The sequence below is a fragment of the Acomys russatus genome, chromosome 8 (genome assembly GCF_903995435.1).
Source record: "Acomys russatus chromosome 8, mAcoRus1.1, whole genome shotgun sequence".
Classification (NCBI taxonomy): domain Eukaryota; kingdom Metazoa; phylum Chordata; class Mammalia; order Rodentia; family Muridae; genus Acomys; species Acomys russatus.
Genome location: NC_067144.1, coordinates 28297451 through 28324206, shown reverse-complemented (window position 1 = coordinate 28324206; position 26756 = coordinate 28297451). Strand labels below are relative to the sequence as shown.

At 39.3% G+C, this 26756-nt stretch overlaps 1 protein-coding gene across 1 annotated transcript in view; it reads right to left on the bottom strand.

The window, feature by feature from the left end:
- The window catches only part of Cd200r1 (CD200 receptor 1), a 38720-nt gene that overhangs the window by 1701 nt on the left and 10263 nt on the right, over positions 1-26756 (bottom strand). Inside the window, exons 2-7 of the mRNA XM_051149981.1 lie at positions 6547-6606; positions 3122-3439; positions 2756-3007; positions 1746-1760; positions 590-677; positions 20-65 (exon numbers count right to left, since the gene is read on the bottom strand). Coding sequence (XP_051005938.1) covers positions 20-65; positions 590-677; positions 1746-1760; positions 2756-3007; positions 3122-3439; positions 6547-6606 — 779 coding nt within the window. The remainder of the gene's footprint in view (positions 1-19; positions 66-589; positions 678-1745; positions 1761-2755; positions 3008-3121; positions 3440-6546; positions 6607-26756) is intronic.

The window sequence follows — 26756 nt, the reverse complement described above, 5'->3', positions numbered from 1 at the left end:
GTTCCTTAATTTATCTTACCTCCTCAACAGCTGGTATAGCTTCCGATTTTGGCAATTTACATTTTCTAAAAAATAAAATAAAACAATCTGAAGTGACTGCAGGCAACATCACTATTTAGAATGAACAGTTATAGTATCAAAATGTTCTGATAATTAATATGTAAGTCTCAGTAAATCAGAAATGAACTACCAGAAATGGATGAAATACACTAATTTTCAGCTACTATAATAAATTTAAAAATTCTGGATCTTAGGCAAAAAAGCAAATTTTTGAGATAGGAGCTCAATGCAATAAAATGTATGTGACACCATCTCTTTGTGACATGAAAAGAATTATCATAGCTATTTTCCCAAATTAAAGATATTAGCATGTTCTGCTTCTAAGCCCTTACTGGCTTAGTTCACAGTGCTTGCTCACCAGCTCACTAAACACTGCCACCATGTAAAGTAACCCGTTCTAACTCTCCATGCATCCCCTTTGCTTAAGAGAGCATTGTTGTTACTCCCTAAAGTACCAGTCAGTCAGTCCCATATTCCTCACTCTTTTCTAGTCCAACAAGGTTGAAGGAAAAAATTCATCAGTTAATACCTGAAGCCGCTGATCTTCAAAAGCCAAATGCATCCTATGATGGTCAAAATAACAAGGGATGAGACGATGTATGGAAGGTACTGTTGTCCTCCTGCTTTGCTACCTGTAACTATGGACAGAAAATTTTATGGTTCAAAGGCGATAAGTCAAGATAATAGTATATTTTTTTGATAAAATAAAGGAGAAATTCTTGTCTGATACTGAAAGATACTCAAAAGCAGGTGGTCAGAAAGATCATGAGCCCCGGGGATGGGAGGGCCTACTACTGTTGTTCGCTAAATGAACATGGTGTCCCGCTGTCTTCTATGTATTTATTTTATACTTAGAGATTAATGCTGCCTTCAATCTTGGTCACAGAAACTTCTGTTTGCAGAGGGTGATGGTTAATGTGGGCACCCATAACTGTTCAAGGTGCCAAAAATAAGTAGTTGTTGAATGGAGTGTTCAGCTCTAAACACTGGATCTCTACCATGCTAGTTTCAGGGAACATGGAGGAAGGGAGGCCAAAAGAATGTAAGAGCCAGAGGGTGAGGAGGAGTGTTGCAAAACCCATCCTTCTGGCATGAAATAGGCATTGAACTCACAGCAGCAGCAGCTACAGGTTCAAGACTGGACCTGTCAATGTTCCACAATTGATGGGGGAAAGACTGGAAGCTGTCCTTTCAACTGTATAATTCCCTATCCATGCTCATGCGAGCAACCTGAATTAACTACAATATCACACACACACACACACACACACACACACACACACACACACACACACATAAATATACACACACTCAAACATACATACACACACACATACACACACATATACAAACACACACAAAATGGGGATCATGTCAGGAGGAAGGGGTTCAAAAGAAAACGATAAGAGAGGATAATGAGAAAAATATTATCAAAGTGATAATATACATATATAGTGCAAAATAACAAATTTTAAAAGAGTTTTAAACTAAAAAAGATGTGTATCAGATTAATAATAATTATTAAAAAAAACAGAAGACTTCAACGAAAGAAAAAGACCAGTCTCTTTATTCAAAAAAAAAAAAAGAAAGAAAGAAAAGAAAAGAAGAGATGCCTTCCAAAAGAAAAAAGAAAAAGAAAGAATGACACAGGAAGTTCTTATGTTACTTGCTGTCTTTTCAGACACTAAGACTCCTGTTTCCTCAGAAAGGACAGAAGGGATTGGCCGAGTACCCAGAAAGTTGGAACATTTTGAATAATATCTAAATTTATACAGAGAAGCTATGTTATGCAAAGACTTTGCTCCTAACTGTCATATTGTGTTCTGCAACACAATATAAAGAAGGAATGTTCTCTTTTTTATCATCATAGCATGAGCTTCAAATGTATAAATAACTTTTTATAAATGTTGGCATCAAAAATCTGTTTCTCACTTTGAATGACTGCAAGAAGCAAGAAAATCAGGAGGAGAAAAAACACTGTTCTCATTTGTTAAAACACTCTAAAAATATTGATGTATTATATTAAGAATATCAGAGTTAAAGTCTACATATCCCTGAAATATGAAAATTTTTTATGGAGGTCCTTTTAAAAAGGCATTTAGAGAAGTACAGATAAGAATTATTTAGTACCAACAATTCTTTCTGCCTGATGCAAAGTTACAAAATACTTCTCCAACACAAAGAGCATTTCCTAGCCTTAAAACAATGTCAAAATAAGTGGCATTTCCTGTGTGGGGTTATTCATTGCCTACATCTGAAGAGTACGTTCAATGCCAGGCCCTCTGAAGAAAGGAACAGTGTTTCTGTAATACCAGCACTCAGGCAGCAGACTAAGGCACATAGTGAGTTCAAGGCCAGTCTTGGCTACAAAGAGAAATCTTACCTCAGAAGAAGAAAGAAAAGAGAAAAAATAAAAGAGTAAAACAAAAAAAGAAAAAGAGGAAGATGGGCCTGCGGATAGTTCACCAGGTAAAAGCAGATGCTATCCATCCTGAGAACCAGAGTTCTAGTCCTTTGATAGAATGACATGGCCTCTGGTCGCTGCAAAAGTAGTATGGAACATAGACAAACAGAGAGAGAGACAGACAGACAGACAGACAGACAGACAGACAGACAGACAGACAGAGACAGAGACAGACAGACAGACAGACAGACAGACAGACAGACAGAGTGAGCCAAAAAAAAAGGTAATCACCATCTCCCTTCAGTCCTACGGACAGACTATAGTTGCCAGTCAAATGGGAGACAAAGCAGACCACAGCAGACACATTGTCCTGCTCCCAGTGGCATGTGCTCCTGACTGTCACTGTGCCATTGCTATGTGATTCCTTCTTGGTGCCACAATCCTCATCTGGAGTCCAAAAGATCTGCGCAGCCGGCTTGCCTGCAATTGCCTCACACACTGCAGTTCCAATTTCCCCTGGAAACAGGGTTAGATGAGGGGGGACTGTAGAGATAGAAGGGGAAAAAAGACTCAGTGTTGTCAAAAATTACAAAGGCATGTGTTTCTATCTAAAATCTGGTGGCCTGAAACACCACACTATGTGACATTGTCACTTACCTAGCACTTGCAGGTCATATCCACCTAGGAAATTCCCTTGAGGTGTTACTATCTCACATGAGTAATACCCATCATGCTCCAGGGCCACTGCACTGATCTGAAGGTTAGGACTCTGGTCAGATATGGAAGCACAGATGACTCTCCTGTCAGTACAGTTGGTTTTATTGGTCTCCTTTGTGTCTACTTTATAGGTAATTCTGCAGGAAGGCAGGCCTCTGAGGGTTATTGTCCATATTATTAATATTGCTTCTGTCAATGGAATAGCAGGGCAGCAGAGCAGAGCCTTTTCCCCCATCTGTACAAACAGTGTAGTGTTAACTGCACAAACACAAAGAGAATGAGAAAAGGAAACCTTGTGTGTTAAGTCTGTCCACGTAGCTTATGTGACCTTACACTAGAACACTGTGTGGCTGATTGTATTCCAGAAATATTAGATTTTTCTCAAAATTCTTTGTTTCTCTCTCTTCAATTCATCAGAATTAAATACATTATTCATCTTGTAAAATAAAAAATCAATGCCTGTGAAGGAGAGAAAAAAATCTGTTTTTGTTATGATCCCAAGTGTGGGATTGGAACAGTCTTGTGAGAGCAGGTGAGGTTAATCCACTAAAAGACAAACCACCTCGTGCGGGAGTTTGATTGTTGCCAACTGAAAAGATCCCATGAACAGACTCTGGGAAGATAAATGATCCCAGAACTGGAGGTGGGGCTTCTGGAGACTTGGGATAGTTTTGCCTGTTCATTGCTCCACTCAAGACACTCCTAGAGAGAACCGCTCGAGCACAAGCTTTGAGGCTCCAGCTCCTGCTGAGGTTCCGGGTTCGGGTTACGCCATGTTCCAGTAGGAGAATTCCTGCTGATTACACCAGGAGAATCATTCCTCAGAACTCATACCCTTACAGTTTTGTTATTCTTTAATCCTCTTTTCCTATCATTTAGATTAATCAGTTTATAAGGGAGGTACTCTCAGTTAATAAGTTCATTATAAAATACATTTGTTAAGAGAAAAGTACGCTACATGCCTATGTGCTGGACGATCTTGCACCATAAAACCTCACACCGCCTGTACATTGACTTAAAGAGTCCATGATGGATAAAGTTTGCTGAGTATTGTTACTCAATAGAATTAGTTGTTAAAAAAAGTCAGTAATGCCACCACTTTAACAGCAGCAGAATTGCCCATGAATAAGCCTGCTTATGATAACCGTTGCACTAACTATCTCAGCCAAATGTTGGGAGAGAAGCATTCAGGGTCCCTCATCCCATTACACTCACATCACCAGATTCCTCTTCTCATCTTAAATCTGTCCAGTAGCCAAGGCATTAGCTACTCTTTCTAAGCAAGGTCAACGCTCCATTCCCCAGTGCTGGCCACAAGATAAGGAAGAGTATTACCTGCTGCGATAGGTAAGGAACCATTCTCTGTTGTTTGAGTCCTATTCATACAACTTGACTCTAGAAAATATTTAAATAGCAATGTTTAAATATTTAAATGATTGTAAGACATTTATACAAAGTTTTATCATCACTGATATGTCAACATCTTGAAAAGTACATTTACAAGATATTAATGAATTCTTTCCCATTCAGGAGTGACCTAACTTTGCCAGTTTGTAGAGGAGCCCTGCCTTCCTTCTTGCAGCCCCTTGCCAGGTGCAGTGTAGACACTCCACATGAGATGACTTCATTAAACTCCTTTCTCCAGATGTCATGCCCTAACTAAAGCTATTTGATCCACTAATGAACACCTCCCATGGTTGAAGAAACACCATTTTCAAAAAATGAAGAAACAGAAAGAGAAACAGAATCATGAAGAGTTCATCCTGTCTCTCTCCCTTCCTGCTTGTCTGCCTTGTGACTGAACAACAGGAACTAGGCAGAACAGTAGGAGCAGCATAAGTGTACTTCCCTCTTTCCACTTTCCTGCTCTATACTTCTGGAACCTGTTTGTATTCCTTTCTTGAGTTCTGTAGAACTGATCACAATATAATAGTCCCAAGCCAGGTGCACAGAGAGGGAGGCAAGAATATCATGAACGTCAGGGCCGCTGGCCACACTGTGAATGTGAGGCCAGGCTGGACTGCATACACTAGTTTATAAAAAGAAACAGACAAACAGTCATAATAAGCTTCAAACTTGATTTCTTAAACATTGACTTATAATAGTTTCATGCTTTCCATGCAACAATTAAAGACACAGAGCAGAAAGAATATAATTATTTGTTATGCTAAGGTACCCACACTACAATGAAGAGCTGGTGTGCTTTTTAATAGTAGGATTGGACTAGTTGTGTATCTCAAACAGAAGCAAAAGAATGTCTATGCTACACAACAAACATACAGAAAATCTAAGGAATTAATGCTGGCATCATTCTTGAGCTTTTTATATCAATATGCTGAATTTGGAAGTGTGGGTGTACATGAATGTATTTCACATATCTTGAATCCAATAACTGGTCAAAGAAGGTACAGAAACATTTATCACACTAATTTTTCCACATAAACTCTTCAGTGTGTTTCAGACATCTGATGGGCTTGGGATGACTGAATAAATTCCCCAACATTTGCACTACATTCAGATTGTAACTTTGTGTTTACAGATGGTATTCTGTAATTTGATGCAAATAAAAATTGCTATATAGGGAACAAAAGATCATAAAAGGAGGCTGGAGAGGTGGCTCAGTGGACAAGAGTACCATCTCTTCTTCCAGAGGTCTTGAGTTCAATTCCCAGCAACCACATGGTAGCTCACACCACCTATCCTGGAATGTGCTACCCTTTTCTGGCATGCAGGAGTACAAGCAGATAGAGCACTCATATAACATAAATAAATATATTTTTCTCAAAGCTCTTGTTTCTATTTGTTCTACAGAATTAAATACATTTTCATCTTATAAAGTAAAAATTCATTGCCTGTGTGCTGCACAACCTAGTATCATCAAATCTCACACTCACACAGACTTCAACAGTCCATGAGGGATAAACTTTGCTGAGTCGTAGTTACTCAACAAAATTATCCATTAACAGTCACCTGTGACAAAAGTCAAGTAATGCCACCACTTTAACAGCAGCAGAATTGCCCATGAATAAGCCTGCTTATGATAACCGTTGCACTAACTATCTCAACTGTCCTATTTCTATGTCACTTTCCTCTTTGGACTATTCATGTCCTCCTAAGTCTCATCCAATTAAATGTCATCTAATTAGATAAAGAAAAAACTGCTTCAGCACACACCTGGGAGGGTGCTAATCCCACAGCCAAATGTTGGGAGAGAAGCATTCAGGGTCCCTCATCCCATAACACTCATCACCAGATTTCTCTTCTCATCCTAAATCTGTCCAGTAGCCAAGGCATTAGCTACTCTTTCTAAGCAAGGTCAACGCTCCATTCCCCAGTGCTGGCCACAAGATAAGGAAGAGTATTACCTGCTGCGATAGGTAAGGAACCATTCTCTGTTGTTTGAGTCCTATTCATACAACTTGACTCTAGAAAATATTTAAATAGCAATGTTTAAATATTTAAATGATTGTAAGACATTTATACAAAGTTTTATCATCACTGATATGTCAACATCTTGAAAAGTACATTTACAAGATATTAATGAATTCTTTCCCATTCAGGAGTGACCTAACTTTGCCAGTTTGTAGAGGAGCCCTGCCTTCCTTCTTGCAGCCCCTTGCCAGGTGCAGTGTAGACACTCCACATGAGATGACTTCATTAAACTCCTTTCTCCAGATGTCATGCCCTAACTAAAGCTATTTGATCCACTAATGAACACCTCCCATGGTTGAAGAAACACCATTTTCAAAAAGTATAGAAACAGAATCATGAAGAGTTCATCCTGTCTCTCTCCCTTCCTGCTTGTCTGCCTTGTGACTGAACAACAGGACTGAGGCAGAACAGTAGAAGCAACATAAGTGTGCTTCCCTCTTTCCACTTTCCTGCTCTATACTTCTGGAACCTGTTTGTATTCCTTTCTTGAGTTCTGTAGAACTGATCACAATATAATAGTCCCAAGCCAGGTGCACAGAGAGGGAGGTAGGAGAATCATGAACGTCAGGGCCACTGGCCACACTGTGAATGTGAGGCCAGGCTGGACTGCATACACTAGTTTATAAAAAGAAACAAAAAACCCTTCCCTAAGTCCTTTCCTATCCTCTCTACCTGCCCAAATCCACACCCTTTCTTGCTTCTCTCTCTCTCTCTCTCTCTCTCTCTCTCTCTCTCTCTCTCTCTCTCTCTCTCACACACACACACACACACACACACACACACACACAGACATTAGAAAACAAACAGCAGCCATCTAAAAAATAATAATAGAAATAAAGTCAAAACAAAGCATTATAGGACAAAACAAACAGGAAAAAGAAGCCAAAAAAACCACAAGGAACTCTAAAAATACTATTGAGTCTATTTTGTCTTGACCATCTACTGCGGGGCAGGGTGCTTACAGTTGTGTAGTTATATACTCAGTGAGACTTTTGGGAAAAGATAGCTTTCCCTTTGTGGGAAGTTTCCAAATGGAGACAGTTTCTATGTTAGGGTTGGGGCTCCGTCTACTTCTTGAGATCCCCTGTGGCTTAGACATGTGGAGGCTGTGTGCATGTTGCTTCAGTCTCTGTGAGCTCATACGTGTGTCAGTTCTTCTGTGTCTAGAAGGCCTTGTTTTGTTGGATCTCTTCCATTACCACTGGCTTTTGGAATTTCTCTGCCTCCTCTTCTGCAGAGTTCCATGAGTCCTTGGGAGGAGGGATTTGATGGAGACATCCCATTAAGGAGTTTTACCTTTTCCCTGTGGTAGCATGCAGAGTACTTTCCAGTACCACGAACAACAGTCGGTAGTGGCTGGAGGTTTCAGGTAGGCACCAGCTCAACTCATCCATGTTTCATGAGTTACATAGGTACTGTCTTTAGCAATAGAACCTGACCATCATTTTATGGAGATGAACCAACAACATTACCAAAGTAGCCGACTGATTTTTACAAAGATGCCAAAAGTATACATGGGACGAAAATACGCTTGTCAACAAATAGTACTGGGTGTCCATATGCAACTGAATGAAAACAGGTTCTAGCTCTCACCTCATATAGGAATCAACTCCAAATGGATCAAAGACATTAGTATGAGACCTGAAACTCTGATGCTGTTAGAGAAAAGAGTAGAAGAAACATTCAAGATATAGCAATAGACAAAATTTTAGTCACTCAGGAAATAAAACAAACAATCAACAAAGGAGATCTTATTCAGTTAAGTATATGTACAGAAAAGGAAATGAGAGGATCCAAGATGGCGGCAAGCAGTGTGGACTGCGTTTGGAGGCTCCAGTGAACAATTCAGGGAATTGCACAGATTTCTGAGCCAGGAACACCGAGGTCTGAACATCACGGCAGCGGTTCGGAGGGACCAGGGTGCGGAGGACCTGAGTGCCCCTGCACACGGGAGGAGCGTGGATTTTCTCTGATCGGAGCAGTAGCGGCAGAGGCAGCAGCACCAGCAGCACCAGCGGTGGTAGCTGAGGTTTGCAGCTCATAGCCTTCCAGTGGAGACGATTTGTGGGGTGGCTGGTGGGAGTTGTTGTGGGAGAGGGGACTCGGGGCAGGATTTGAGTCGCGTGGAGCCTTCGGACACAGACTGGACTCGGCGGACAGTTCGGCCCCAGAGTCCCGGGTACTGGCCCAGCCCAGCAAGCAATTCTGCCCAAGGCACTAACTCAGCTTCGGCCACAGCTCCCCTGCTGTGGCACAGGCTTAGTGGAGCACTCAGTTCCACCCTAGGCGCCACCTCAGCTCATCAGCAGCTCCCCTGCGGTGACACAGTCTGGGCGGAACACTTGGTCCCACCATTGGCACTAACTCAGAGCAGCCGCAGTTCTCCTGCTGTGGCGCAGGCTTGGTGGAGCGCTCAGTTCCATCCTAGGCACCACCTCAGCTCAGCGGCAGCTCCCCTGTGGTGACACAGTCTGGGCAGACCGCTCGGTTTCACCACCAGCGCTAACTCAGTGGAGCCGCAGTTCTCTTGCTGTGACACAGCCTGGGCGGAGCGCTCAGTTCCAACACCGGCGCTGACTCAGTGCAGCCGCAGTTCTCCTGCTGTGACGCAGGCTGGACAGAGCGCTCGGTTCCACCAGCTCTAAGACTCTGGTTGGACACAGTGTGCAGTTTGAATCCAGAATTCCTGGCTGAGTTTGGTGGACAGTTCGGGCCCTGAGTCAATAACTGGCCACAGCACGCACTTTGGGCCAAAAGGCCCTAGCTCAGCTTGGTGCTTAGTCCAAGCCCAAAACTTCTGTCTGGACCCTGTGTGCATTTTGGGCCCAGAATCCCTAGCTGAGCTCGGCAGACGGTTCAGGCCCTGATAATCTAGCTGAGCTCAGGCCGTGGTTCGGGCCCAGTGTTCCTGGCTGGACTTGGCAGGGAACACAGAAGGTGGTGGATACCTTGGCCTGACCCAAAGCTCATTCAGAGACCCAGAACAATTGCAGGACCCACAGCGCAGGGGGCTGAAGATCACTGGCTGTGAGAGACCAGAACAATAGGGCTAACCTCCTAACATCCACACCAGTGAAGCTTTGAGCTCCCAGCCTAGGGAAATCATGAGAAAACAAGTGAATCTATCATCAGACTCCCTCCATCCAACTCTGGAAGCTACCCAACAAAAACAAAGACGGCAAGATGTCTAAAGGACAGCTAAAAAGCATACGCAAAAAAACCCTAAAACAACATGACGTCTCCAGTTTCCATCTATCCCAAAGAAAACAACCCAGAGAACTGAAATACAACGGAAATACAAGAAAATGACCTCAAATCCTTAGTAATGAGGATGATAATGGAGGAAACAAATAAAATTCATAATCAAATGCAGGAAGACAACAGACAAACAGGTGAGAGACATAACAGAAGCACATAGAGTGGAACTGGAAAAAATTGCAGGAAAATGCAAACAACCAGATTGAAGAAATAAATCAAAACGGTTACAAGCTCTGAAGACTATAAAGAGGCAATGGAAGAAAGAAACTCAGGAATATACCAAAAAATCAGATGAAAGAAATAAAAAAATCAGTTCAAGATCTGAAAATGAAAATGGATTCAATGATAAACACACAGACAGAAAAAAACGAAAACGTGAGAACCTCAGAGAAGAAGGCAAGCAAACACAGAGGTGAACTTTTCTGACAGAATCCAGAGATGGAAGAACAAATCTCAGGTCTAGAAGATACAAATCACAGATCTTGAATCAACCACTAAAGAAAATGCCAAATCTGGAAAACTCCTGACACAAAACATCCAAGAAATTAAGGACACCATGAAAAGAAGAAATTTGAGGATAATAGGCATTAAAGAAAAGAAGATATCAGACTCCAGGGCCCAGAAACTATTCTCAAACAAAATCATAGAAGAAAATTTCCCCAATCTAAAGAAAGAGAGGCCTATATACATACAAGAGGCCTACAGAACACCAAATAGAATTGACCAGAAAAGAAAAACTGCCCTGCCACATAATAATCAAAACACAAAACATGCAGAACAAAGAAAAAATATTAAAAGCTGCAAGGGAAAAGGGCCAAATAACATTTAATGGTAAACCTATCAGAATTACACCCGACTTCTCAGCAGAGACCATAAAGGCCAGAAGGGCCCGGACAGAGATCCTGCAAACCCTTAGAGACCACAGATGCCAGACCAGACTACTTTACCAGCAAAATTATCAATAACCATTGATGGAGAAAACAAAATATTCTATGACAAAATCAAATTCAAACATACCTATCCACAAATCCAGCTTTACAGAAGGCACTAGAAGGAAAACTCCATCCCAAAGGGTCAAGCTACAACCAAAACTACCCAGGAAATAGATAACTATCCCATGGCAAAAACACAACTACACAAACGCTCGACTGGAAACAACATCAAAATTAAGACTCTTAACAGTCACTGGTCATTAATATCTCTCAACATCAATGGCCTCAATACTCCAATAAAAAGACACAGACTAACTGAATGGGTGCATAAACAAGATCCAACATTCTTCTGCATTCAAGAAACACATCTCACCCATAATGAAAGGCATTACCTCAGGATAAAAGGTTGGAAAAAAATATTCCAAGTAAATGGTCACAAGAAGCAAGCAGGCGTAGCCATTTTAGTATCGAACAAAATAGACTTTCAACCAAAATTAATCAAAAGAAATGAGGAAGGACACTTCATACTCATCAAAGGTAAAGTCAACCAAGATGACATCACAATTCTGAACATCTATGCTCCCAATACAAGGGCACCCACATTTGTAAAAGATCTCCTAAAAAAAGCTTAAACCACACATCGATCCCCACACAATAATAGTGGGAGACTTCAACACCCCACTCTCACTGAAGGATAAGTCATTGAAACAGAAACTAAGCCAAGAGATAACATCATTAACCAATGCCATGGGTCAAATGGATCTAACAGATATCTATAGAACCTTTCACCCAAACAAGAAAGAATATACCTTCTTCTCTGCACCCCATGGAACCTTCTCCAAAATTGATCACATCGTAGGTCACAAAGCAAGCCTCAACAGATACAAGAGGATAGAAATAATACCTTGTATCCTATCAGATCACCATGCTCTTAGGCTGCAATTCAACAACAACAGAAATAACAAAAAGCCTACACATACGTGGAAACTAAACAACTCTCTGCTAAATGACACCTGGGTGATAGAAGAAAGAAAGAAAGAAATCAAGGATTTTCTGAAATTCAATGAAAATGAAGAAACAACATACCCAAAATTGTGGGATACATTGAAAGCAGTGCTAAGAGGAAAATTCATAGCACTAAGTGCCTTTAAAAAGAAATTGGAAACATCGCACATAAGCATCTTAACGACACAACTGGAAGCCCTAGAAAAAAAAGAAGCAGAAACTCCCAAGAGGAGTAGACACCTGGAAATAATCAAACTCAGGGCTGAAATTAACAAATTAGAAACTAAGAAAACAGTCCAAAGAATCAACAAAACCAAAAGCTAGTTCTTTGAGAGAATCAACAAGATAGACAGACCGTTAGCCAAACTAACTAAAAGGCAGAGAGGCGGTATTGAAATAAACAAAATCAGAAATGAAAAGGGAGACATAACAACAGACCCTGAAGAAATACAAAGAATCATAAGATCTTACTTTGAAGGCATATATGCCACAAAATTTGAAAATCTAAGGGAAATGGACGATTTTCTTGATCAATTTCACTTGCCAAAGTTTAATGAAGAACAGATAAACAAGCTAACTAGTCCCATTTCCCCTACAGAAATAGAAGCAATCATCGATGGTCTCCCAACCAAAAAAAGCCCAGGGCCAGATGGTTTCAGTGCAGAATTCTACCAGACCTTCAAGGGCGAGCTAATACTGATACTCTTCAAGCTACTCCAAAAGATAGAAATGGATGGAAAATTACCAAATTCATTCTATGAAGCCATAGTCTCATTGATACCTAAACCTCACAAAGACTCAACAAAGAAAGAGAATTTCAGACCAATTTCTCTTATGAACATAGATGCAAAAATAATAAATAAAATACTTGCAAAACGAATACAGGAACACGTCAAAGATATCATTCATCATGACCAAGTAGGCTTCATTCCAGGCATGCAGGGATGGTTTAATATACGAAAATCCATCAATGTAATCCACTATATAAACAAACTGAAAATAAAAAACCACATGATCATCTCCTTGGATGCAGAGAAAGCATTTGATAAAATTCAACACCCATTCATGTTTAAAGTTTTAGAGAGATCGGGAATACAAGGCACTTTCCTCAACATAATAAAGGCTATATACAGCAAGCCAATAGCCAAAATCAAAGTAAATGGTGAGATACTCAAGGAAATTCCTCTAAAATCTGGAACAAGGCAAGGCTGCCCACTCCCTCCATATCTCTTCAATATAGTACTCGAAGTTCTAGCCAAAGCAATAAGACAACAAAAGGAGATCAAGGGTATCCAAATGGGAAAGGAGGAAGTCAAATTATCCCTATTTGCAGATGATATGATAGTATACATAAGTGACCCTCAAAATTCCACCAGAGAACTCCTAAAGCTGATAAACACCTTCAGCAAATTGGCTGGATACAAAATTAACTCAAAAAGTCTGTAGCCTTCCTATACACAAATGACAAGCTTGCAGAGGAAGAAATTAGGAAAACCACACCCTTCACATTAGCCACAAGCAATATAAAATATCTAGGAGTTACCCTAACTAAGCAAGTGAAGAACTTGTTGGAAAAAAATTTCAAAACTCTGAAGAAAGAGATTGAAGATGACCTGAGAAGATGGAATGATCTTCCTTGCTCATGGATCGGGAGAATTAACATAGTAAAAATGGCCATCCTACCAAAAGTAATCTACAGATTCAATGCAATCTCTATCAAAATACCTACACAATTTTTTAAAGACATTGAAAGTTCAATTCTGAACTTCATATGGAAAAACAAAAAACCCAGAATAGCTAAAACAATCTTGTACAATAAAAGGTGCTCCGGAGGAATCTCCATACCTGATCTCAAACTGTACTATAAAGCAATAGTAATTAAAACAGCATGGTACTGGCACAGCAACAGGCTAGTTGATCAGTGGAATCGAATCGAAGACCCAGATATGAATCCACACACATATGGTCACTTGATTTTTGACAAAGAAGCCAAATCCATTCAATGGAAAAAGGATAGCATCTTCAACAAATGGTGCTGGTCTAACTGGAGGTCTATGTGTAAAAAAATGAAACTGGACCCATATTTGTCACCTTGCACAAAACTCAAATCCAAGTGGATTAAAGACCTCAACATAAAACCAGAAACATTAAGTCACTTAGAGGAAAAAGTGGGGAAGAGCCTGGAACATATTGGCACAGGAGACAACTTCCTGAACAGAACACCAACAGCCCAGGCCTTAATGTCAACCATTAATAAATGGGACCTCATGAGGCTGAGAAGCTTCTGTAAGGCAGGAGACACGGTCAAGAGAACAAAGCGACAGCCTACAGACTGGGAAAAATCTTCACCAACCCTACATCTGACAAAGGTCTAATATCCAAAATATATAAAGAACTCAAGAAATTAAACACCACAAAACCGAATAACCCAATTGAGAAATGGGGCTTGGAACTAAACAGAGAATTCTCAACAGAGGAATATCAAATGGCTGAGAAACACTTAAAGAAATGCTCAACCTCCTTAATCAGGGAAATGCAAATCAAAACAACTCTGAGATTCCATCTTACACCCATCAGAATGGCTAAGATCAAAAATTCAAGTGACACCACATGCTGGCGAGGATGTGGGGAGAGAGGAACACTCCTTCATTGCTGGTGGGAATGCAAACTAGTACAGCCACTTTGGAAATCTATCTGGTGCTATCTCAGAAAACTGGGAATAGGGCTTACTCAAGACCCAGCTATTCCACTCCTTGGAATATGCCCAGAAGATGCTCCAGCACACAACAAAAAATTTTGCTCAACCATGTTCATAGCAGCCTTATTCATAATAGCCAGAACATGAAAACAGCCTAAGTGTCCATCAGTAGACAAATGGATAAAGAAACTGTGGTACATATACACTATGGAATACTACTCAGCTATTAAAAACAAGGAATTCCCGAAAATTGTGGATAAATGGATTGACCTAGAAATGATCATAATGAGTGAGTTAACCCAGAGGCAGAAAGAATCAAATGGTATATACTCACTTGTATCTGCATACTAGCCCAAGGGGCATGTCTCACGAAAGCCTTCACTTACCAGGAAACTGGGACAGAGGGGAGGGCATCCTATTAAGACTCTAAATGAGAGACGCATGGGAGAATAGCAAAATAAAAGGGTTCTAGAAACCTACAAGTAAAACAATATGATAGGCAGATTTGGGCCCAGGGGTCCCGCTCAAACTAAGGCACCAGCCAAGGACAATACAGGAGGTAAACTTTAAACCCCTTCCCAGATCTAGCCAATGGTCAGAATAATCTCCACAGTTGAGTGGAGAGTGTGATATGACTTTCTCACATACTCTGGTGCCTCACATTTGACCATGTCCCCTGGAGGGGGAGACCTGGTGGCACTCAGAGGAAGGACAGCAGGTTGCCAAGAAGAGACTTGATACCCTATGAGAATATACAGGGGGAGGTAATCCCCCTCAGGAACAGTCATAGGGGAGGGGAATAATGGGAAAATGGGGGGAAGGAGGGAGGAATGGGAGGATACAAGGGATGGGATAAACATTGAGATGTAACAAGAATAAATTAATAAAAAAAGAGAAAAAAAAGAAAAGGAAATGAGGAGTGAAAAGACAGCCTACAGAATGGGAGAGGCCCTTCTGCTAACTATATGTCTAATAGAGGATGAATACACAGAATATTTAAAAAATCAAATGACTCAATTAACAAATGAGTTTAAATGAACCAACACGTCTCAAAAACAAAAAAAAAAAAAAGGTGGCAAATAAACAATAAACATGAAAAATGTCCAATTCAAGTACTAATGAGGATAACCCTGCTTACCTTACAGGATCAGACAGTAAGATCCTGGAGAATAAACAGCTATATCAATAATACAATGTAAAGTTTCAGTGCAATGATAAAAGTATGTTGTGGTGTCCCAAAGTACAAAAGCATGTTTTTGGACAGGAGTGAGTACAGTTCAGACAAGAGAATTGGGGTGCTTCCTGATCACAGGTGGAGTATGAGCTGGATCTTAGGAAGTGTTAATGCCCGGCTGCGTCTCTGAAGAGGTCCAGGGTAGGGTCTCTGGGGCTGGATGCGGATGCCCTTCCAGTTCACATCAGTTCACATCATCTCTTGAGTCACCAGAGCCGATGGCTCAGGAAATTGATCAGGTCAGGATTGAAAGAAGAAAGAGAAAGGGGAGTCCAAGGTTTCTTCTCTAGGGACTGGCTGTAGGAAAATTTTAACTCACCACAATTTTCCTATGGCTGAGGCTGCAAAAGCAGCTTCTAGCTAGAAACTGCAGGGCGGTCATAAAAGGAGGTTCTTTGATCTGTAGATAGGCCTCTTTGCAGAGATCTCCAGTAAGCTAATGTAAACTTAGGCCTATTAATCCTAGAAGGCTGATGGTAAAGTTCTGAGTCTGCTAACTTATTTGCAAATATATAGGGAAATAAGAAATAAGAGAGAGATAGAAAATAAGCCACTCACACACACATACATTCAAGAGAGAAGGTGGATACAGTTAGGCATCTTAACTCCAACTGAAGTTAAGCTTCCCAATTTCAACAATGTTTATTGTTGGTCACTGTACGTACACTTCTGAGAAAAGGGAACTACCTCATAGCCAAAGAAGGGCAGTTAATCACAAAAACAGATGGATTCTAAATTACAACAGGTTACATGTTTTAAAGCTAAACATTTCTTATCTAGGTATCCATTACATAAGTTCAGAGTGAGTTCAGAGTGACAAAGGTAATATATGATTTTTTAATTAGGACTGATCTAACTATACATTATCCAGCTATCTCTTAGTTCATAATGAGTTCAGGACAATAATTTTATCTGTCTTTCCTTCTAAGAAACAGTAAATTTAAAATGGCAACATGATGCCACAAATGACAAGTTATAAGGAATTATAGCAGAACAGTTTGTATATATAGACATTAAGGTTTGTGTTTAATATAGACATCTCAAGGTAGCGCCATTCCACATGGGATTCATGGAAAGTTTAAACCAACTTGGGTATATTTTGGTGAAATATCAGGATTCCTGGTGCCATCTGGAGTGGAGGCTTATCTGAAACCACAAATCTGCTACAAAACTATCCCTAGTGAGGCATCTGGAGGTCCACAAAGGTCTTTATTGCAGCCATAAAATCCCTAAAATTGTTTTAGAAGATCTAAAATAATTTAACTTATTAAGCTATTTTAATCAAATCAGGAATTCTATAATCAGGGATTAATTCATCTGACTGACAAATAGTACCTCCTCAAAACAAGTTCCTGTAGGAAGTTTGCTCAATCAGAGCTGGTCAATACCCAGAAATTAACAGTTTACACCAATGCCAGATGTTTCTTCTTTTTGGTTTACTGAGACAGGGTTTCTCTGTATAACCTTGGCTGTCCTCAACTTGCTTTTAGACCAGGCTGACCTTGAATGTAGACTTGCTTTGTAGACCAAGCTGGCCTCAGATTCACAGTGATCCATCTGCCACTGCCTCCCTGGGTGCTGGGATTAAAGGCATGTGCCACCTGCCCAGCTCTAATGCCAGATTTTAGAGAGATGCAGCAGTGCACAATTGACAGGGTAATCAGAGGTTGGAAACAATTCTGGGGTGCATCACAGTAGAGACCTTGCAAAATACAAGATCCCTTCCAGAGATCTCTCATGCCTACTGATCTTCCCCGAATCAATGGCTCCTGACAGCATGTCAGAGGCTGGAAGCAGTTCTTGGGGTGAATCACAGTACAGACCTTGCGAATACCAGATCACCTCCTAGACAGCCCACAGGCCTAGTGAGCTCCTTTAATAGGATGCCTTTTGACAATTTAGGATGTGGGACTTCTAAGAAAAGAGAATTGCAAAGAAAAATAATGACATTAAAAGGAAGCATGAAACAAATGGTTATTTTAAAGAGTTACGGATAGTCAGTGTTGCCAAAAATGAGACAGATAATTGGAGTCAAAGCTAGGAATTTACATCTTTAACTCAAAATATAAATGGACACAGGTGGGTTAGGGAGGCAGAACTAAGATAATCCTAAAACCTCATGGACCCAATACAATACTGGGTGTTCCAAGAGAATATTGTTTCTTCTACATGATTATTATTTAGGACAGTGGTTTGCGAGTTAAATATATGGCTGCCTTAACTAGGGCTAAAAATAATGATGAACACAGGTCTATAGCAAGCAGTTTGAAAACATGATCAGTTTATAAGGAAAAACTATGTTTTCTAGTCACATAGCAAGATGCTTAACATCATTCACATGAGAGAAATGCAAGTTAGAGCTATATTGAAATACCGTTTCTGATCTCTGAGACCGACAAAATATAGTCATTTGACAACATAACCTGTTGGACAGGTGAATGTGAAATTTCACAGCTTTGAGAAAAGGAAAGAATATACAGCAACGTTACTCATGCATTCTTCTCCTGACTCATGGGTCCTAATTCTAGGGAATTTATGCCAAAGAAGCATAAACAGCAGTAAGAAAAAATATTTGCACAAGGCTATTCCTAGCAATATTGTGTATAATAGCAAGACTTTAGAAAACCAAATATGCCTCCACAGGAGGTCAGTTTACAGTTTGGTACATCACTAAATTGAAGTGCAATGAAAATCTTTTCAAATGGTGAAGAATGGTTCTATACATTCCTGTGAAATAACCAATATATTGTTTAATAGAAAATATTATATGTGAAAGAACATATAATATTGTAACATAATCTGCTATCTGATGAAAGGAATAGTAAATGTTATGCCTTCTGTCTTTTTCCTTAGAGTTTCAAAAATGAAAAGATAAACTGACAGCAAAAGTAAAAATCAGTATTTCTGAAGAAATACTCTTTTGTAGGCTTGATTGTAAAAAAATATATATATATAATTTTGCACAATTATAAAATGTTAAAAATATTTTTTAAATTATGTATAAGACATAAACTACAAATCAAATTAAATAAATCTAAGTGTGTAGTGTTCACTGAATAACCACATATGGAGGAATTCTCCCAAATAACTTCAAAAACATGATTTGACCTTGTGCCTCCTGCACAATTTAGTAACTTGATACAGTAATAACCTCAAAATCAAAATAATTTAAAATCACAGTAGTGGCATTGTAAACTATTAGAATATGTTCTTTGAGATAAATCAAACAAGCTATTTGCAAGAGCTGAGAATATATCGTGGTGACCAGAGACGGGGGAAGGGAAAGATTGGTCAGTGGGTACAGTGTTACAGATAGGAGAACACCATAGGGTTCTCTGGAGTGCCCGTAGAAATATAATCCATGTAACTGAGCATTGAAACGTTGTTGGAAAAAAATGACTTCGAATGCATTCATTAAGAGAAATTATATAATTTAATGTAATCTTCTAATTAACTAAAATTGTTAATTAACTTACACCTGAGTCAAAACTTCATGTTGTTTCCCATAAACAAGTATAAATAATACTTTTTCATACAAAAACAAAAGTTCTTAAAAATAAAAACTAAAGGATTTAGGTCAGTATCCTTTATTTTTTCATTAAGGAAGACAAAGGGGCTGGGGACGAGGCTCAGAGGTAGAGCACTGGTTTAACATGCACAACACCTAGAGGTCAATCTTTAGTACAGTCTAAAGAGAGCCAGATACATATATCAAATAAGCAAGTTTCAGTAACAATCCTAACTTCTAAGTTTGAATTAAAAGGATCACTACACATATTTTCTATCTGCTGCTAAGTATTGAGACCATACATATACAGATACAGAAATACACATATGTATTTGCTTACATATATGTTTGTGTGTGTGTGTGTGTGTGTGCGTGTGTGTGTGTGTTTAAATATATATACTATCTTTGTGGTCTTTTGTCTTTATTTCCCCTGGTTGACTCCCCACCTCCAGATCTCTCCTTTTGGTTCTCTTTTTCCACACATCTATGCATATACATATAAGTCAAAATTCTGCATAAGAAAGATGCATGGTACATTTATCTTCCATAGTCTAACTTGTTTCACCTAACATGATACCAAGTTCCATGTGCTTTGCTACATGTAACACAATTTCATACATATACATTGTATCTATTATTCCATGTAGAGGCTATGGTGAATAATGCAGCAACAAACATGAAGATGTAAGCATCTGTGTGGGATACTGACTTAGATTCCTTTAGGTATAGATACAGGCGTGGTATAGCTAGATAACATAATAATTCTATGTCTACTTTTTGAGGAGCCTCCATACTGATCTCCGTATTGGCTCCCCTTCTTCATATCCTCACCAGCACTTGCTGTCCTTTGTTTTCTTTATGATACTCTCTTTGGTGATAGTTAGATGAATTATTGGGTAATTTTAATTTGTATTTCTCTGGTGGCTAAGATAATTGAAAGTTTTTCTTCAAAGGTTTGTTGTTCATTTGTAATTCTTTTGCAAACCACCTGTTCAATTAGCCAAATGACCCTTTCAATTTCTTTGTTTTGTTTTCATTCTCAAGATCTTTCTTTTCCATAGGCTGGAAAAAAATCTCAGCAGTTAAGAGTACTTGCTGCAAAGCACTGTACTTCAGTTCAGTGGCTCACAGCTCCAAAGGGTCCAATGCCCTTTTCTGGTCTCCATGAAGATCTATCTGCACAGATGTGCCTACACACACACACACACCCAGAGAGAGAGAGAGAGAGAGAGAGAGAGAGAGAGAGAGAGAGAGACAGAGAGAGAGAGAGAGAGAGAGAGAGAGAGAGAGAGAGAGAGAGAAATAGATTTTTTTAAGTAGTTTATTTCTAGATAGCCTGTTTTTGAGGCTATTAAAGATGGGAATCTCTCCCCTCCCCCAATTTCTTTCTCAGCAAGTTTGTTATTGGTATATGGAAGAGCTGCTGACTTCCATGAGTTGGTAATTTGACTTCTTCCTTCTTACTCTCTTTCTATAATATTATTGCTGTAGGTAGCTAACATTTTGAACTCTGTATTGAATATGTGTAGAGAGGCTGGACAGTTTTGTCATTTTAAAGAAACTGATTTTTTTTTTCTCCATTTGCTATAATGTTTGCTATAGATTTTTCATGAATGGGCCTTCTAATATTGAAGTATGTTCTATTCTTAGTTTCTTCGGAGGTTGTATCATGAAAAGATTTGAAACTTTGCCAACAGCCTTTACTGGGTAACTGAAATGGTCATATGACTTCTGTTTTTGAGTCATTTATGTGTTCTATATATTTACTGATTGACTGACCATCTTTACATCACATGAATAGAATGAATTTGTCACAGTATGTGATCATTTTAATGTGTGCTTTAATTCATATTGCTAGTATGCAAAATAATTTCTTCTAGTATAAATTGGTAAATATTCTATAGTAACGAAAAATAGGTCAGTGGTAACTAGTAAATGGCACTGAGGTGGACTGCAGAGATACATGAAGAATATTTTATAAGTCACGTAAACATTTGTTTTATGTTCACACACATGACCAAACTTATCAAACCATACACTATACATTATGAAACGGAGTTATTAAAACCTGTCTCAGGGGCTAGAGAGATGGCTTAGGGGTTAAGAGCACTGGCTGTTCTTCCGGAGCACCCTGGTTCAATTTCTAGCACCCACATGGCAGCTGACAACTTTCTTTAACTGCAGTTCCAGTGACTCTGACACTGTCACTCAGATATAAATGCAAGCAAAGCACCAATGCACACAAAAATAAAAATAAATAAATTATTAAAATATGTTTTTTTAACTATTGCAGAAGCATCAGATTTTACATGACTCAACTATGTGCTGTCTCCAAGAAATGCACACTGCTAAGAGAGACAGCTCCACGGCTAAGAGAGACAGCCACACAGCTAAGGACACAGCCATATGGCTAAGAGAGAGGCTCACAGCTAAGAGAGAGAAACAGCCACATTGCTAAGAGAGAGCCATGGGGCTAAGGGAGACAGCCACACTGCTAAGAGAGGCAGCCACACTGCTAAGAGAGACAACAACCAACTGAGCCAAGAGTTGGAACTCCAACTAATAAACAAATAGAAGCCACAAACAAGCTGGTGCAGCAGTTCCTACATTTGACTTGAGACCAAACTAACCAGAAGAGATACAGGGAAACCACGACAGAGTGACAGAAGGAAAGTTTCAACGGGAGAACATTAGTCAATGAGAAACCCTGATCTCATAAAAACAAACACTGCAAAGCATAAAATAACACATAAGTCTGGGCACAATGACAATGGAGGACATTAGAATCCCAATCTCACATCAAAATGAGTCCTCAGTTACACCAGAGGTCACCTGGACCTAGATATTTTACCAAACATTCCACCCAACAAATATGGACAGATAGAGACAACACTCTCTAATATTGACCACATTATAAAGCCAGTCCTCATAAATACAAAAGATGAAATAGTTCTCTTATTCAATATAGTGATAATAGTCTTACCTAGAACAACACAGGGGACAGAACTATCCCTACTTACAGTCGGTATGATGTGATATTTACTGTTTTACATTTACTTAGTTATTTCCGGGGCATCCTCACTGCAGTGCATGTAGAGAAGAGAGGCAGCTCTCTCTGGAGTCAGCTCTCCCCTCCGCTGTGTGAGTTCCAGGGGCTGACTCAGATGTTCAGACAAACACCTTCATCCACTGAGCCATATCACTGGCCTGGTGATTCTGTAGTTAAAAGACCCCATAGATTTCCACACACAAAAAAATCCTTACCCTAATAAGCACTGTCACAAAAATAGTAAGATGAACAATAAACATATAAAGTCAGTGTCATATGTAAGATATGTGTGTGTGTACATATGTAATAAATTTTCCGAAAAGTAAATCAGGAAAAATATGACATTCACAGCAGCCTCAAAACATATCTAGGAATAAAGATAAGCAAGAAGGTGAAAAAAAAGAAATTGAAGAAACTACTAGATATTGGAGAGCCCTCACAGGCTTCTATATTGGCATGTAATTAATATTGTGAGAATGACCATACTATTTTAAGCAATCCACAAATTCAATAAAATTCTAATCAAAGTTCCAATTATACTTAGTATAACATTTTTCACAGAACTAGAAAAAAAATGATCCTAAAATGTGTATAGGAACACTAAGGACATGTCATTATTCTTTTTGCTCGGTGTTCCTTTGCAAATCCAACGCCTTCTTTGTTTCTACTGACATGTAAACCAATGGAATGTACTAGAAAGCCCAGAAATGAGCCCACACAGTTATGAACAAAAAATATGCATCAGAAAAGTAGACATTCCTTTCAGCCAACTGTGTGGGCAAAACTGAATATCCAACCACAGAATAATGAAATTAGCTACATAGCTCTCATACTGCACAAAAAAAGTAATTCAAATTGTAATAAAAACTTTAATTTAGAACCAGAAACATTAAAACCGTCAAGGAAAAACATTTAGGAGATGCATACATGCATGCATGCATACATACATACATATGCACAAATTTCTGACTAGAACTCCAAAAGCAAGGAAACAGCCCTTAGAATTGACAAATGAGATTACATGAAATTTTAAAATTTCTTTACACTTAAAGAAACTATCAACAGAGTAAACAGTCTACAGAATGGGAGAATATCTTTTCCAGCTAACTTCAAAGGGCTGGTATCTAAAATACATAAAGAACTGAAAAAATTAAACACCGGCCCCTCAAGCTGTCAATAATGGAGGGAAATGACCTGACAAACAGTTCTCAAAAGAAGAAACGCAAATGGCAAATACATATATTTCAAAATATTCTACACCTCTGCCTACCAGAGAAATACAAACTAACACTAGTTTGAGAGTGACGAAATAGCTCAGTGGGTGAAGGCACTGGCCACCAAGCCTAATGACTGAAGTTCAATCCTGAGACTCATATGGAGGACGGAAAGAGCTAACTCTTTATGAGTTGACCTCTGACCACTACCTGCACACCATGATAAGCACACATGCACATACCACACACACACAGGTACACACATACATATGAAGGCATACTTATACTCGTGTGTGCACAGGAATAATTATACTTTAAAAACATTAGGAGCCAAAGCTATAGTTCAGTAATTAAGAGCCCTTCTTACTCCCTTCTTACAAACACACATAAATAAAAATAATTTTAAACTAGTTTTGTTTTGGTTTGGTTTGTTTTTGAGACAGGTTCTGTCTATGTAGCCCTGGCTGTCCTGGAACTCACTACGTAGAACAAGCTGGTCTTGAACTCACAGAGATCCACCTGTCTTGGCTTCCAAAGTTCTGAGATTAAAGGAGTACACTACCAGCCCCCCCTCAGGAAATTACATCTCAGCCCAGACAGAATGACCCCCATCAAAACAACAAACAACAAGTGTTTCAGGTATATAAGGAAAGAGGAGCTCTTATCCACTCTTGACAGAAGTAAAAACTAGGGCAGGCACCCTGGAAACCACTGCGGATGCCCCTTGGGAAGCTAAACGTGGGTCTACCACATGAGCCAGCTACAGCACTCCTGAACATATACCCAACGCTCTCTGTTCATGGTGTCTGTCGCTTCTCTTTCTACCACAACAAGGAAATGGAATCAGCCTGCGTGAATGGATAGCTGAAACGTAGTATATAGATATACACAACTTTGTTCAGCTGTATGGAAAAATGCAATTCACAGGAAGATGGACGGAACTAGAAATTATATTCGCTGAGGTAGCCTAGGCTCAGAAAAACATATGCCATCTGACCTCTCCCATACGTGGTTCCCAGCCTTTCACTGTTAGATGTGTATCCAAGTAGAAGGAAATATAGGTAGAGGCCAGGAAACTAGAAAAGAGCCAATCTGACTCGGGGTGTGGGCAAGGCAAGGCTTTAAGGAAAGGGGTGGGAAAGACAAAAGAATAAAGCGAAAAAGGAAATAAGTGGGGAGCAAGGGATTACTAAACCAACGTGTATTTTAAAAATCTCATTTGTAAACTTGATGCTCTATAAGCTAATTTTAAAATAAAGTATCATTTTATTAAAAAAGAAACACCAAGTGTTAACGTATGTACCATCACCATACGCAGCCACACATATGTGCTACAAATGCACACAAAACAAAGACTGTGATGCTGAATAAAAGTAGTGTCCAAATACAGAGGGAAGAGACCTTTCCCGCCTAAGCCAACGAGGTCATGGGAGAATGCTTTTTTACTTTACTGTTAGCGAAAAGTCTTGGTAACTCTGAGCTGCTAGCAGCAAAAGTTTCCTTCCTCAAGTCATCTTTGTCGTACGCCTGAGCAAGCAAATGCCACCCACACAGGGCACACTGCTAAGACATGACTGTGCAAACCCAGCCTCCAGAGAGGCTTCCTCAGTGACAGAAAAAGGCACATGACTTCCTTGTGAGGTTAAACAATTTTCATCTGTGGCAAAATGTTGCATATTTTTAATACAATCAAAAAATAAAAAAAAAACCTAAAGGGAAGCATTTCTGAAATATCAACATTAACAGGCCCTGGCTCAGGAGCCGTTATTAGCCCAAACCAAGCACAAAATTAAGCCATAGTTAAGCAGCTAATGCTGCTGTTAATAGCCGTTCATTATTCCTAATGTATAAAAATGAGAAACAAAAAGTTAAGGCTTTCCTCCTCTTCACTCATTAGCAGGCGATTTAGAGGAATGAAAACTTGTGTTTGAAGATCTAATAAACAAACTTAATATTAAAATTTTTTAAATCAGCCACAAACTAGGTTTTTTAATGAAACTATGAATTCATAATTGTATTACTGGAAAAAAAATGAGCTTATCATAAACTTCAGAACCTGCCATCTTCATTTGTTATGGAACACAAAAATATGCATCAGAATTAGTGGAACCTACCTAAGGAAAACTAAGTAAGAGCATTTCTGCCTTCGTCAGCTTTAAATTTCAAACTTCGTAACTGTTTTCTTTCGACCCTTAGTAACCCTTCAGGACCATTCCAATACACTGAGAGCTGAGCCTTAGGTGTTGCCGGCAGCCATGTCTAATGGTTAGAGAATATGAGAGAGAGGGGAGTTTTGCTTCTTTCTCTTCCTTTGAACGTTTTACATAATTAGGTGGACTATAGTGCGTTGCTTTCCCCTCTGAAGCACAGAGAATATTGTTTATTTATTTTACAAAAGAGGAATAAATAGAATATAAAAGAACATTGCAACCCGAGGTGGTAAATCTATAGAAATCATGGCTATACCTCTCAAAAGATTCAAGGTTTCATTTTATTTTATTTATTCATTTATTCTGAGACAGGGTAGATCTTTGTGATCCTGGCTGGCCTGAAGCTTGCCACATAGGCCAGGTTTTCCTCAAACTCACAGAGATCCACTTTCCTCTGCCTCCCAAATACTGGATACACCAGGATCAAGGTTTTATTTTAAATGAATGCAACTTTATGATTCACATCTTCATCATAAAAGATCCAGAAAGTGAGATGGCATTGGCAGATGCATTTATCTAGCTCTGCTAAGACCGTTATTAAGCTCTGCTGCAGGGTGACTTTTGCTACCTACAAAAATAACAAGGTCACTATGGTGTGGAGAGCTCCAGGCTCGAGTAAAGGTTATTAATGTGGTAACTGTAACTGTGACTTAGTGAACGATTGGGTTTGGGTTTTTTGTTTTGTTTTGTTTTGTTTGTTTTTACATTTTATAAACTATATGTTGTAGTTGAAGGTTAGAAAAGTGTGCTTTTTCCAAGATATTTTTAAGTAATAAATGGGATGACGTGAAAGATCATTGAATTGTAGGATTAAATTGCCAGTTTTTCAAAGGTTCTCAGGCTAAGATCATCATCATCCAAATATCTTCACTGTATTCTCCTTTGATGCATGGGTTTTTCACAGTATGATATGAAAGAGTGGTGGAAGTCTATGATAGCTAGCCTGAATATCTAACACACACACACACACACACACACTGCATACATGCACAGAAACCACATACAAACAAAAAAAAACCCACATGGATTACTCTT